This window comes from Thecamonas trahens, assembly GCF_000142905.1.
Source record: "Thecamonas trahens ATCC 50062 unplaced genomic scaffold supercont1.7, whole genome shotgun sequence".
In the NCBI taxonomy this organism is placed as follows: domain Eukaryota; order Apusomonadida; family Apusomonadidae; genus Thecamonas; species Thecamonas trahens.
This window is the reverse complement of record NW_013657673.1, coordinates 474,990-487,459: the sequence shown is the minus strand read 5'-3', so window position 1 is coordinate 487,459 and position 12,470 is coordinate 474,990. Positions and strand designations below refer to the sequence as shown.

General features: G+C 66.9%; 7 protein-coding genes across 7 annotated transcripts in view; 3 read left to right on the top strand and 4 right to left on the bottom strand.

Moving 5' to 3' along the window:
- Positions 1-660, top strand: part of AMSG_01929 (uncharacterized protein) — a 3,356-nt gene extending 2,696 nt beyond the window's left edge. Inside the window, exon 2 of the mRNA XM_013905973.1 lies at positions 105-660. Coding sequence (XP_013761427.1) covers positions 105-593 — 489 coding nt within the window. The 3' untranslated portion in view covers positions 594-660. The remainder of the gene's footprint in view (positions 1-104) is intronic.
- Positions 661-1,925: 1,265 nt separating this feature from the next.
- Positions 1,926-3,085, bottom strand: AMSG_01927 (homocysteine methyltransferase). The gene has a single exon (XM_013905972.1). The coding sequence runs from the start codon at positions 3,028-3,030 to the stop codon at positions 2,065-2,067; it is 966 nt and encodes a 321-aa protein (XP_013761426.1). The 5' UTR covers positions 3,031-3,085; the 3' UTR covers positions 1,926-2,064.
- A 231-nt stretch (positions 3,086-3,316) lies between these two features.
- AMSG_01926 (CAMK/CAMKL/LKB protein kinase) lies at positions 3,317-5,386 on the top strand (the record flags this gene model as incomplete). Its single annotated transcript, XM_013905971.1, has 1 exon — positions 3,317-5,386. The coding sequence occupies one exon, from the start codon at positions 3,317-3,319 to the stop codon at positions 5,291-5,293; it is 1,977 nt and encodes a 658-aa protein (XP_013761425.1). The 3' UTR covers positions 5,294-5,386.
- AMSG_01925 (uncharacterized protein) lies at positions 5,076-5,987 on the bottom strand (the record flags this gene model as incomplete). Its single annotated transcript, XM_013905970.1, has 1 exon — positions 5,076-5,987. A coding segment is annotated over one exon (645 nt), but the record flags the coding sequence as incomplete, so codon positions are not given.
- A 551-nt stretch (positions 5,988-6,538) lies between these two features.
- Positions 6,539-7,111, top strand: AMSG_01924 (GatB/Yqey domain-containing protein). The gene has a single exon (XM_013905969.1). It carries the CDS (start codon positions 6,554-6,556, stop codon positions 7,088-7,090), a length of 537 nt encoding a protein of 178 aa, XP_013761423.1. The 5' UTR covers positions 6,539-6,553; the 3' UTR covers positions 7,091-7,111.
- An 18-nt stretch (positions 7,112-7,129) lies between these two features.
- AMSG_01923 (uncharacterized protein) lies at positions 7,130-11,142 on the bottom strand (the record flags this gene model as incomplete). Its single annotated transcript, XM_013905968.1, has 2 exons — positions 7,130-9,735; positions 9,795-11,142. 2 exons carry the CDS (start codon positions 11,140-11,142, stop codon positions 7,130-7,132), a joined length of 3,954 nt encoding a protein of 1,317 aa, XP_013761422.1.
- Positions 11,143-11,282: 140 nt separating this feature from the next.
- Positions 11,283-12,470, bottom strand: part of AMSG_11674 (uncharacterized protein) — a 2,665-nt gene continuing 1,477 nt past the window's right edge. Inside the window, exons 2-3 of the mRNA XM_013906026.1 lie at positions 12,335-12,465; positions 11,283-12,298 (exon numbers count right to left, since the gene is read on the bottom strand). Coding sequence (XP_013761480.1) covers positions 11,300-12,298; positions 12,335-12,465 — 1,130 coding nt within the window. The 3' untranslated portion in view covers positions 11,283-11,299. The remainder of the gene's footprint in view (positions 12,299-12,334; positions 12,466-12,470) is intronic.

Genomic DNA, 12,470 nt, shown 5'->3' with positions numbered 1-12,470 from the left:
CCGCCGCCGCTCGCCGCGCACGCCTCGCGCCGCCGACAGCCGACGACGCCGCCTCGCCGCCGCCGCCCTCCGTCTACGCCTCGTGGACCTCAGCCGCCGCCCAGCCCAACAACGAGTCGATCTTTGATCCCGAGGCAGTCGCCACTGCCGAGAAAGAGGCGCACGCTTCTGGAAGCGACCCGCTCTCGGCAACTGCGCTGTTGGGTCGGCTCAAGGAGCGTCGGGTCGCCGTGGCAGCCTCGGGCAATCTTGTCGGCAACGATGGCCACGACGACGCTCACCTCACCGTCGAAGAGCGAATGGACGACGACCGTGCCATCGCCCGCGAGCTCGAAGCTCTTGAAGAGACCGCCACTGACCCCGCCGTGGCGCTCGGCTCGTCCGACGACGGCGGCGCCGATCTACTTGCCATCCGGGCCTTCCTCGTCTCGCCGCGCTGGCTCGGCGCGACCACCACCTCGGCGTTTATGACCCACTTTGACCTCCAAAACAAGCCGCGCGAAGAAGTCATCCGCATGCGTGCCCTCCTTCGATCCATCGCCACTCTCGATCGGTCCACTCACAAGTGGAACATCAAGAACGAGTTCCTGTAGTGCAGCGACAGCGAGCGACTCTGTCGGCCAAAACAATTCAAAAATTCGCGCCACCGGGGCAAACACAGCCTACCCGCCCACACGCCCACACGCCCATAACCAGAGCCACAGCCACTCCACTCCACCACTGGCACTACCACCCCTCCCTTTAGCATGGGCAACGACGCCTCTACCATGGCGCGTCCTTCACGGAGTGCCACGGCTCGCTCAAAGGCCCGAGTCCGTCGCCCGCTCGCCGACCTGCCGCTCTCGGACAATGGTGTTGTCGTCGTCTCGCGCCGCAGGGCCAAGGCGCTGCAGTCGCGCTCGCGCGCACGCTCACGCTCCCGATCGCGCTCACGTTCGATGTCGCGCTCTCTCTCGCGCTCACGCGCACGCTCACGCTCACGCTCACGCTCACGTTCGATCTCTCTCTCGCGCTCGCGCTCACGCGCACGCTCGCGCTCACGCTCACGTTCACGCTCACGCCCCGTTCGCGTTCGCGTTCACGTAGGGCTGCTCGCTCCCTCTCCTGTTCTCGGTCAGGCTCGCTGAGGAGCCACCGCTCGGGCCGGTCACGATCGCGACCATCGCCGTCGTCGTCGTCGTCGTCGTCGTCGTCGTCGTTGTCGTCATCATCGACGCCGCTGTCAGAGGTCATCGGCCTGGCCTCGCCGATGTTCAAGTCGACGGTCTCGCGGGTGCCTACGGTTCTGCGATCACGCAAACACCGCACCAGGCTCTGTCGCCGGCGAAGCGGTGTGCAATGGACCAAGCGTGAGCGGAAGCATCGCGCTGAGTTTGTGCGCGCCGCCCGGGCAGCCGGGTACAACCCGGTCCTTGTCGACAATTCGGCGTCCGATGGGGCACCCCAGCTAGTCATTCTACGCTACGGCCACCAGCCGCCTGTGGCGCTTGACGATCTCGACTTTTCGCGGCCTGTCGCAGCCTCGGCACTCCTGCACTCGGACATCGAATCCCCGTCCGGCGCCGTCGAGCCGTCGGTCGTCACCGCGCACGCCGTCTATGAGAACATGGTTGCCGCCCCGATCCGCCGCCGCCATCCTCTCTTGAAGCCTGTCAAGCGCCAATCAACATCCCAGAAGCGCTCGAAGAAGCGCTCAAAGAGGCGCAAGCAGCGGCAGCGACGCCGTGGTGTCAGCGGGCGGCGATCGTCAAAACAAAAAAATGACACGTGCCACTGCCAAAAATTGACTCTCTACTCGGACGCTCGACATTCTCACGCACCTCAAGCACCGCTCATTTCACACCCACGCACAACAGACTACATCAAACTGCACTGTCGGGGCTGCGCACACAAGCGCTATGTGATGGGCAGCAGTCAGGGCAAAAAAAAAAGTTGTTGAGGTAGTCTCGCGTAAATCGCAACCATGTGCTGGGCGAAAGGCGAATCATCTCTGTTTTTGTTTGAGTTTCAAATATGACGCATTTCTGCGCCAACGATGTCTGTTTCCACACTTGGTTTTGACTCTCACACTGCGGACGCCAGCGCGGCCACATATTCGGGGCCGAGCTGACAGCATCCCCCTACCATGACCAGAGCGTGGCCCGCGGCTGCCTCCCACTCTGGTAGAGCCTCAATGACCATCGCTGCCGACGCTTGGCAGTCGATCGGGGTCCAGTCCTTGATCTCGGCATCGTACGAGGCGCCCGCGTTCGGGTAGGCCGCCAGACCAAGGCCCGGCGCGCCGGAGGCCAGCGCAGCGAGATGGGCCGCCACATCACGTGGCCGGCAGCAGTTGACGGCGATGGCGACGACAGCGCCGGCCTGCGCTGCCTGTGAATCGGCCACCATGCTCGCAACTTCGCAGAGCGGCGTGCCATCAGCCAGCACCGAGCGTCCGCTGCTCTCGATCCTCGCCGAGAACGAGAGCCACGCGCCGGAGACGCTCCCGGCCTCGGCAGCCGCGGCGACGACGTCGAGGACGACTGCGATCTCCCGGGCCGACGGCAGCGTCTCAAAGGCAAACAGATCGGCATCGGCAAGTGGGGCAAAGGCCGCCAACCGCTCGGCATGGAAGGCTTCGAGCTCGGCGTCGCCGGCGTCGAACACGCCTGTGTACTCGGAGCCGTCGGCAAGGTATGCGGCGTACGAGCCGAGTGAGATGGCGACGGCAGCGCGGTCAGCAGCGGCCTCGGCGGCGAGGGCAAAGCCAGCGCGCATAAACTCGTCGGCCTCACATGCGGTGGCCGCCAAGACCTGGGCATAGCCAGCTCTTGTGGCCTGGTATGTGTTGGTGGTGAGGACGTGGGCGCCAGCGGCAGCGTACGCTGCGTGGACCCGAGCAGTGCGAGCAAGGCCATCGGCATTGGCAAGAGCCTCGGTCCCCCATAGAACCCCATCTAGCACCATCTCCTCCCCAAGCACCGTCCCCATCCCTCCGTCCAGGACCAGCCATCTTCGATCACGCCGCAGTTGCTCCCATCGCGCCCGCATGCTGGCGTCGAGTGTACCCCCCCTTGTTGCGACCACAACCACGATCAGCACCGCCACCACCACCACACCCACACCCACACCCACATCCACCTATATCCATCCCCACATCCATCCCTGCTCCCAATCCCTCCTCCCCTCCCCTCCCCCCTCCCCCCCCACTCACGATCACGATCACGATCACGATCACACCCCCCCCACACACCACCCACCACCCACCCCCACCACCACCACCCCCACCCACAACCCCACAGGGAGGTGCACCATGTCTGTCCATACCATACCTCGCATGGCAGCGTCATCCGCAGGTGGTGGCTCGGCAGGCGGTGGCTCGGCAAGCGCCCTGTCGGTGGCCTATGTCGACGACGGCGCGGCCAAGGTCGTCCACATGGTCTCCAGGTATCTGGTGGGAGAGGTACTTGGTGAAGGCTCGTTTGGCAAGGTCCGTGAGGCGTACGACACTGTCTCACTGCGGAGAGTTGCCATCAAGGAGGTCAAGAAGCGGAGGCTCAAGCGGAGGTTCGGTGGCAATGCTGACGTCGGTGCCGCGCGCGTCCGCAGGGAGATCGAGGTCATGAAGCACCTCGGCTCGCATCCGCATGCTGTTGCCCTGTACGAGGTGCTGGAGGACGAGAAGAATGCTAAGCTGTATATGGTGCTCGAGTATGTGCCTGGTGGCACCCTCCGCGAGCTCCTTGCCCATCGCCGCGCCGCCTCAAAGTCGTCATCGCGGAGACGTCGCAAGCGCCGCTCACGGAGGCGCCCGGCTCGCGCCCTGGATGGCGGCCTCACCCTGTTTGAGATCCAGGCATATCTCCGCCAGCTCGTTCGCGGCCTCGAGTACATCCACCGCTCGGGCGTCATCCACCGCGACATCAAGCCGTCGAACATCATGGTCGCCCTCGATGGCACCATCAAGATCTCAGACTTTGGCGTTGCCCAGATGCTCGACGTGTACTCGGAGAACGACTACATCTCGTCCTCGCTCGGCTCGCCGGCCTTCCAACCACCAGAGGTTGCCCGTGGCGTCGAGTCGTTCTCGGGCTTCAAGTCGGACGTCTGGGCCCTCGGCGTCACCCTCTACAACATGGTCACCGGCGAGTACCCGTTCACTGGCCGCTCCCACTACCACCTGCTCGAGAACATCGCCGCCGGCGAGTATCGCATGCCTACAGGCATGGACCCGCTGCTCCGCGACGTGCTCGGCGGCATGCTCGAACCCGAGCCTGAGCGCAGGTATTCCATCTTTGCTCTCAAGCACCACCCGTTCCTCAAGCTCGACGTCTCGCCGCTGTCGTGGACGCTGCCGCTTGATGCGCCGCACTCGCCGCCCAAAGCCTCCGAGTCGCACGAAGCCACTGCGTCAAGCACCCCGCGGAGCGGGCTTCCCGGCCGCGCACGCACTGGCTCCGCAGCCGCAGCTTCCCCGCGCCCAGCATCCGGCCGGCCCCACAATCCCGCTGTTGCTGTCGTCCGCAACGCCGACGGCCCCGCTGAGGGGCGTTTGGCGCCCGCGGCCCGCACGCCCGACCCGCCGTCGATGCACCGCCGCCTGGCTCGCTCGTCACGCTCGTACTCGTCGCCGGCGCTTGGCCTGGCGCCCGGCGGCGCCCTGCCCGGCGACCCGGATGGCGCTGGCGGCCGCGGCACCGTCTCTGGCGACCGGCAGTCGCAGTCGTCGTCGCTCTCGGACGATGACGACGCATCCTGCTCCGAGCCTGCCGGAGCCGCCGCTGCTTCCACCGCCGCCGGCCCGTGCCTCGGCTGGCCTCACCTCTACAAGCAGCAGGAGACCGAGTCATCCGTCCTCCCCGCGCTTCAGGTTCTGTACGAGGATGTGACCGCCGAGCGCGATCTGGTCCTCGCCGCCGGCGACCAGCAGGTTGTCATGGACCTGTTTAAGGTCAACCCGCGTGTGACCGCCGTTGACCCACACCAGCACAACGAGCAGACCATGTACACGCTGCCGATGGCCGCGCTCCGCATCCGCACTTCGGCCGGCGACGCCGCGTCGTCGTCGATGTCGCGCTCGGAGCTCTCGTCGGAAATGTCCACCCTGCACTCGACATTTACCGCCTCATTTGACACCGAGTACTCGTGGCTGCGGTCGTCGTCGTCGCGCCCGCGCGCCGGCGAGCGCCGCAAGTACCTCCCACCGGAGGAGGACGATGACGTCATCGTCGCCACCGCCGCCGCACACGCCGCTGCCGCCCAGGCCCAGGCCCAGGCCCAGTCGTCGAAAAAGTCGCGCTGCGTCGTCTCGTAGCAGCCGTGTGCCTTTGCACGCCGCACTGTAGCCTGGCATTGGCCCGTAGTCACGCCTCGCCATCGAGTGAATCTAGCGAGACGTCCACCAGCGAGTTCTCGCCGCCGCCGCTGCGCTCGCCGCTACCCTCGCCGCTACCCTCATCCCCGCCCTCCTCGCCGAGCAGCTCTGCCGCTTGCTGCAGGTAGTACTCGACCGACCGCGCCTTCACCACGGCAGCAAGGTCATCGTCCACGCCGACCATCGCCGGCGGCGCGGCCGTGCTCGATTCCGCCTCCCCAGCCTCGGCCGCAGCGCCGGCCACACGCTCGCCAGTAACCTCATCATCGTCATCGTCGCTGCTCTCATCCATCCCCACCCGCGCCGTCTGCGCGCCTACCAGTGCCGCAGTCTCCGCCGCCAATGCCCTTGGTCGGGCAGCTAGAACCGTCACCACCTCCCGGCGAGCCACGTCGACCTCCAGCACTCGCGACCTTGCCAACCATGTGGCCTCATCGACCTCCCGTGGACCAGACGGTTCCGATGCCTGGCCTGGCGAGCCCGCATCGCCTGGCGAACCGTCATCATCCTCGCCCATGTATCCCACGTCAACAGCTACAATGCCCACGGGTGCTGTCTGGAGCACCGATGGCGCCAAGGCATACGCCGCGAGTCGCCAGCCCTGGGAGACCAGCCAGTCTCCCGCCACCGCCACCGCCACCGCCACCTCCTCGCCGCCGACCTGACCGGCCACGTCAAAGCTCCCTGCGGACCCAGACTCTCCATATCCAGTTAATGACCCTTGTTGTGCCTGTGACTATCCGCTTGCGTGCAGAGCAATGCCCAGCTGTGCAGACTCCCCCTCCTCCTCCTGCTCCTGCTCCTGCTCCTCCTGCTCCTCCTGCTCCATGTCACCTTCCTGAAATCCGTCCGAAAGGGTCGTAGTTGGCCAGTCGACAAGCCGCCAGCCGCCGGCCGACCAGCCGCCAGCCGCCGCCCGTCGCCTACCCAATGCCAGCCGAGCTGGCCAACAACAACACCGAGGGGGTTGGGATCAAGGGGATTGGGCGGATCGGGCAAACCGGATGGGCCGGACGGATAGGAGAAGAAAAGAAGTGAGAAGGGGAGGAGGAGGGGAGGGGGGGGGGGGGGGGCGGTAGATGGCGGCAGGATGGCCATGGGCGTCGTCTGCAGCTGCCCCGACGCGGCATCCCACGGCCAGCGGCAGCAGCAGGGCAGTCCGAGCTGGGGTGGGCACACTTGACGGGCAAACAGGGGACGATGCTGCGGATGACCATGGGAGGAGAAATGCATGCGGTGGTGGGCGCAGTCGCGCGTGGGTTTGCTGGTGGATGGGCAGCGGCGGCGCCGCTCAAGGCCGACCTGATGGCGGACATGAAGGTGGCCATGAAGGCCAAGGACGCGGTCAAGCTGGACACGCTGCGTCTGATCCGGGCAGAGATCACATCAGGCGAGAAGGTTCGCGGCGAGAGCTACTCGGATGCCGAGGTCATCTCCGTCCTTCGCAAGCTCGCCGCGCAGCGCGATGAGGCTGCGGCTGCCTTTGACGGCGCAGGCCGCCCCGAGCAGGCCGCCAAAGAGCTGGAGGAGAAGAACATCATCACCTCGTACCTGCCTGCCCAGATGGACGCCGATGCCCTCCATGCTGCCGTCACCGAGGCTGTTGCTGACTCGGGTGCGTCGTCGATGAAGGACATGGGCGCCGTCATGTCGCGCCTCCGCTCGCTCATCGACTCGGGCGTGACCGATGGCAAGGCCGTCTCGGCACTCGCTAAGGACATCATCACAAGCAAGTAAATGCCGTCTCCTCTGCTCTCACTCTCTGTTTTTTACCGCTCACCACAGTTCGTCGTCATCGTCGTCGCCCAGTCCGCCATACCCACCGGCGGGCGCATCAAGGTCCGAGTCATCGAGCAGAAGCTCGTCCACTGACGACGCCGACGTCGACGACGAGCCGTGCCGGCCGGGCTCTGTCGCCGCCGCCTCCGACGCCGCCCGCTCGCGCTCGCGCTTGGCCTTGGCCATGGCGAAAAACTTGGCCTGCTCATCGTCAAGCTGCGACGCGAGGTCCGCAGCTGCCGCCGCGTCTTCGCGCGCAAGCCGCTCCGCCCGTTCGGTCTCGATCCGCACCTGCGTCTCAACCGGATCGTCGGCCGGTGCCTGGCGAGCACCAGTTGCACGGAGCGACTTTTCGCTCTCGATCCGAGCCTCGCGCTCTTGCAGCTCGCGCGCCAACCGCGCCTCCTGCTCAGCATCAAACTGCGGGAGACGAGGCGGACGGAATTGCGATTCGAATACCGGCGGCGCGCGAGCCGCACCGCCGCTCGCGCCAACGGCGCTGCCCGCACCACCCACGCCGTACGACAGGAGCTCGTCAAGGTCGTCGTCGGTGTCCTCAAACGAGATGGACTCGAGCGTTGAGCCGGACGAAGCCATAGGCGGTGAGTCTTGGCGCATCGCCATCGGTGAAGTCCCGGCGTCGGCCATCCCGACTGCCTGCGTTTGGAGTCCAGTTGACACACCCGCTGGCGTGGCTGTCTCGGTCGGCATTGCCGCCGCAGCCGCCGAAGCCTGCTCCGCCAGCCGGGCCTCCATCTCACGCTGCTGCTCTCGGAGCCGAGCGTCACGCGCCGCTGCCCGCTCCTGCCGCTCGAGCTCTTCTTGGTCGCGGCGGTCCTGCTCGCGCCGTGCCGCGGCCGCGGCTTCCGCCTTGGCACGCTCGGCCTCGGCAGCAGCCTCGGTCTTGACACGCTCAGCCTCGGCGGCAGCAGCTGCAGCTTCCGCCTTGACACGCTCGGCCTCGGCAGCAGCCTCAGCCTTGACACGCTCGATCTCGGCGGCGGCAGCCTCTCGCGCAGCCTCGGTTTCGGCGGCCAGTGCTGCAGCCGCTTCGATACGCTGCTGCTCAGCCTCGGCCCGAATCCGCTCGACCTCGGCGCTGGCAGCAGCTACCGCCTCGGCACGGACCCGATCAGCTTCGACGACCGCCGCCTCACGGTGGGCCGCAGCCTTGGCCTCGGCAGCAGCAAGTGCTGCCTGTGCCGCCTCAACTTGGGCTGCAGTCTCAGCCGCTGCCGCCTCGCGGTAGGCCGCGGTCTCGGCCTTGATCCGCGCAGCCTCGGCAGCGGCGACAGACCCGGCCTCGGCTTCAGCTGCCGCACGCGCGGCAGCAATCTGGGTGCTCGCCTCGTGGGCCTCACGCTCCGCAGCCCGCTTGGCCTCCTCAGCCTCAGCCCGAATTCGCGCAATCTCGGTCTGCGCCGCACGTTGCGCCTCCTCGGCCGCCGCACGCTTCGCTTGCAGCCGCGCCTCTTCGGCGGCACGCTCCGAGCGGAGCGCAGCCTCGTGGGCCTCGCGCTCGGCGCGCAGTCGTGCCTCCTGATCGTTGCGGTCCTCGCTCCGTGGCGGTGACCCCATCTGCCGGCGGATGCGCTCTTCAAGCGGAAGAGCTCCGCTGCCTGCCAGCGGGCGCAGCTCACCGCCGCGAATGCAGCTCAGATGCCGCTCCACATCAACCGGCGACTGTGGCTGAGCCGCAGGCTCCCGTGGCGGAGTGGTCGACCGCGCCGGCGCATACGGCAGCTGGGCAGGCGGCGGCGGCGAGCTCTGGCCATGCCGCAAGACCCGCGACTGAGAAAAGAGCTTGGACTGGAGCTCGGCCTCCTCCTTGGCGAGCGCCGCAATCTGGGCCTGCGCACGGGCCAGCACATCGCTAGTGCCCGCCCCACTCGGCGCAGACTCGCTGCCGTGTCCAGCTTCGCGCGCAGCCTCGCGCGCGTCGCGCGGTCGAGCCAGCTTGACCGGCGAGTCACGAGCCGCGTACTCGGAGAAGACCGAGTCAATTTCCGGCGCAGGGTAGAGCTCCGCCCGGGTGGCAGCAGCAACCGATGCGCTAGGCGCTGCGGCACCCCTGCTCGCACCGTCGTGCTCGAGCTCGATGATGCGGAGGCGGGCGGCAGCGAGCTCTTGCTCGGACTGGGCGGCCACCGACTGGGCCTCGGCCAGCTCGTCAGTGATCTGGGTATAGAGTGCGAGCCACTCGACCTCCTTCGATGTTGCCGCTTCCTTGGCAGCGCGCAGCGTGTTGAGCTCGGCAGTTGCGTCTGCGAGAGCAGCCTTGGCGGCAGAGAGCTCAGAGCGGAGCTCAGAAGCCTCTGCAGGCAGCGAGCCGAGCTTGGCCTTGCGCTCGGCGAGCGCAGCAAGCTCCTCGTCAAGGAACGAACGGTCTGCGGCAAGAGCGGCGTTTTTGTCCCGCTGCAGTGCCTCGTACTCTTGCTTGTAGCGGGCAAAGTCGTCCCAGGCCTTGGCCTTGGCAGCGGCGCGGGCCTCGTCGAGCTCGTTGGCTTCGGCATCGAGGGCTGCCCGGCGAGCACGGAGTTCCTCGCGCTCCAGCTCGAGCTTGCGACGAGCAAGGTCGAGCGCGGCATCGCGCTCTGCAGCCGCTGCCTTGACGGCCGCCATCTCCTCCAGCAATGAGGCCCGCTCCTGCTGGAGCACGTACTCTGAATCCTTGTGCTTGCGCTTGAGGCGGCGGTTGAGCTCGGCGTCGCGATCGTCCAGCGCCCGGCCCGGGCAGCATACTCGCGCTCGAGCGCCTCCTTTTCAGCCGCAAGCTGTGCCCGATGCTTGGCGGCCTCCTGCAGCCGCATCGACGAGAGCTCGGCCGACTTGAACTGGGCCATCTGCTCGCGCAGCTGATCTTGCATGCGCAAGGTAAGCTCACGCTCAAACACCGCCATTTGCTCCTCCATCGACGCCGTCGAGCCAGCCGTGCTCCCGGCGCCGCCGAGCCTGGTGTTCATGGCCATGTCAACTGCAGCGAGCTTTGAGTCGAGCGACGAGCCCGGCGCCATGCCGGTCTCCAACGTCTGAGACCCCGCATCAACGAGGGTGCCCTTGAACCTGGGGTGCGCGGCGAGCGCGGCCACAATCTGCGCCAGCCACGACCTCGCGCTACCATCGTCGGGAACGGCGTCGGCAGCGAGGCCGAGTGCTTTGAGCACGTCACTGCGGTCGAGCGGCGACTCGAGAGCAGTGCCTGACTCGGGCATGAAAACCGAGAGCGCGTAGTGGTAGCCGGCGGCCTCGCAGTACTGCGCGATGAGTCTGTTGATGGCGAGGTCGGTGAGCGAGGCCGACGTGTCGCTGGCCGCGCTCGACTTGGGCACCAGACCCTTTCCAGAAATGCCGCGGAGCGACTCGAGGATCTGTGTCCGCAACTGGGCTTGCATGGTCGGGATGATGCGCGAAGCGACGAGGGTGTCGTGCAGCTTGCTGCGAAAGGCGTTGGCCGAGAGAGTTCTGAGCGGAGCCCGAGGCGCCGCGGCAGCGCGCGGGCGCAGTCCGCCGGCAGCGATGGCTTCAGTCTTCTTGAACTTGGTGTACGCATTCTCGGCATCGAGGCCACGGCGGGCATCATCGATCTGTCTCGGCTCGCCTGAACTCCTGTTTGTCTCGCCAAAGCGGAACGGCTGCGGGACCGATGGCGGAGCGGCGGAGCGGGCAGGCGGGCGTTGCGGGTCGAGCGGTGCGGGCGAGTCGAGCGGTGAGAGCGAGAGCGAGAGTGAAAGCGAGGGCGTAGCCGACGACGACGCAGTCGAGACGTCCGAGGCATCTGGAGTTGCTGGCGGGGACTCGGTCGCCATCTGGTAACCCAGCATGGCGGTGCCTGACTCGGCGGAAGTCGCCGCCTGGCCAGCAGCAGAAGTTGGCGCCAAGACCGGCTCGGCGTCGACGACCTCGTCAAAGGACGAGAAGTTCATAGAGACGGCGTCATACGACACAGACGAGCTCTCCGTCTGGATAGAGCCCTCAGGCGTTGGGCTTGGTGAAGCTGTCGACGACAGCATGCCGCTCGCGTCGAGTGTGAGCTTGGCGCCAAGAAGGGGCTGGCTTGCTCTCCCAAAGCCGGGTGATCACGATCCGGTTGTGATCGATCGGCAGGCGCGATGGGATGGAGGCGGGAAGCCCACGGCGCGGATGGCGTGCAGAAGGAAGGCCATAAGTTTAAAAGCCGAGACTGTCCAGCTCTGCAAGTGCGTCATTGATGTCAGCCGAGGCTATGGGCGGAGCCGCAGCAGGGGATGCGACGTCGGGATCGTCAAGTTGGGACATGAGGTCATCAAGGGTGGCGTCGTCATTGGCCGGCGGCTCGTCGTCACTCATTTCGAGGGCCGCCGCCGCTGCCGAGGCTGCTGCCGCCGAGGCTGCTTCGGCCTGAGCACGGACCGCCTCGGCGGATTGTGCCCGTGCCGCTGCCTCGGCCTGAGCCTGCGCCTGCGCCGCGGCAGCTGCCTCGGCCTGAGCCTGCGCCTGCGCCGCGGCAGCTGCCTCGGCCTGAGCCTGAGCCTGTGCCTGCGCCGCGGCAGCTGCCTCGGCCTGAGCCTGAGCCTGTGCCTGCGCCGCGGCAGCTGCCTCGGCCTGAGCCTGCGCTGCTGCAGCTGCCTCGGCCTCGGCCTCGGCCTGTGCCTGTGCCGCGGCAGCTGCCTCGGCCTGAGCCTGTGCCTGCGCTGCTGCAGCTGCCTCGGCCTGAGCCTGTGCCTGCGCTGCAGCAGCTGCCTCGGTCTGAGCCTGTGCCTGCGCTGCTGCAGCTGCCTCGGCCTCGGCCTGCGCTGCTGCAGCTGCCTCGGCCTCGGCCTTGGTCCCAGCTGAAGAGTCGCCGCCGAGGTCCTCCCCAAGAATCACATCGGCACGCTTGATGAGGAGAGCAGTGACATCGTTGACATTCTGCCCTGCGACCATCTCCTCGTATGGCGAGAGGTCGGGGAGGCGCAGGATGTTGGGGCCAAGGACAATGGCGAGGTTGTTGGCCGACATCTTGTTGCTCTTGAACGACTTGGCGACGCGGTGAAAGTACCTGAGGAGAAAGGCAAGAACGGCGCGGCGCTGTGGTGCGAGATCAGCAACGCAGGCTCGGAGAACGTCAACACTCTCATCCTCAGTCGTCTTCTCGAGGGCAGCCATGAACGACGGGTAGGCCGACGACGGGATAAGAGACTCGGGGAGCTCGCGGAGCCATGCCTTGATTAGGAGCTAGGTGACCTCACTTCGCTGCGCCGCGGCAGCTGCCTCGGCCTGAGCCTGAGCCTGTGCCTGCGCCGCGGCAGCTGCCTCGGCCTGAGCCTGAGCCTGTGCCTGCGCCGCGGCAGCTGCCTCGGCCTGAGCCTGCGCTGCTGCA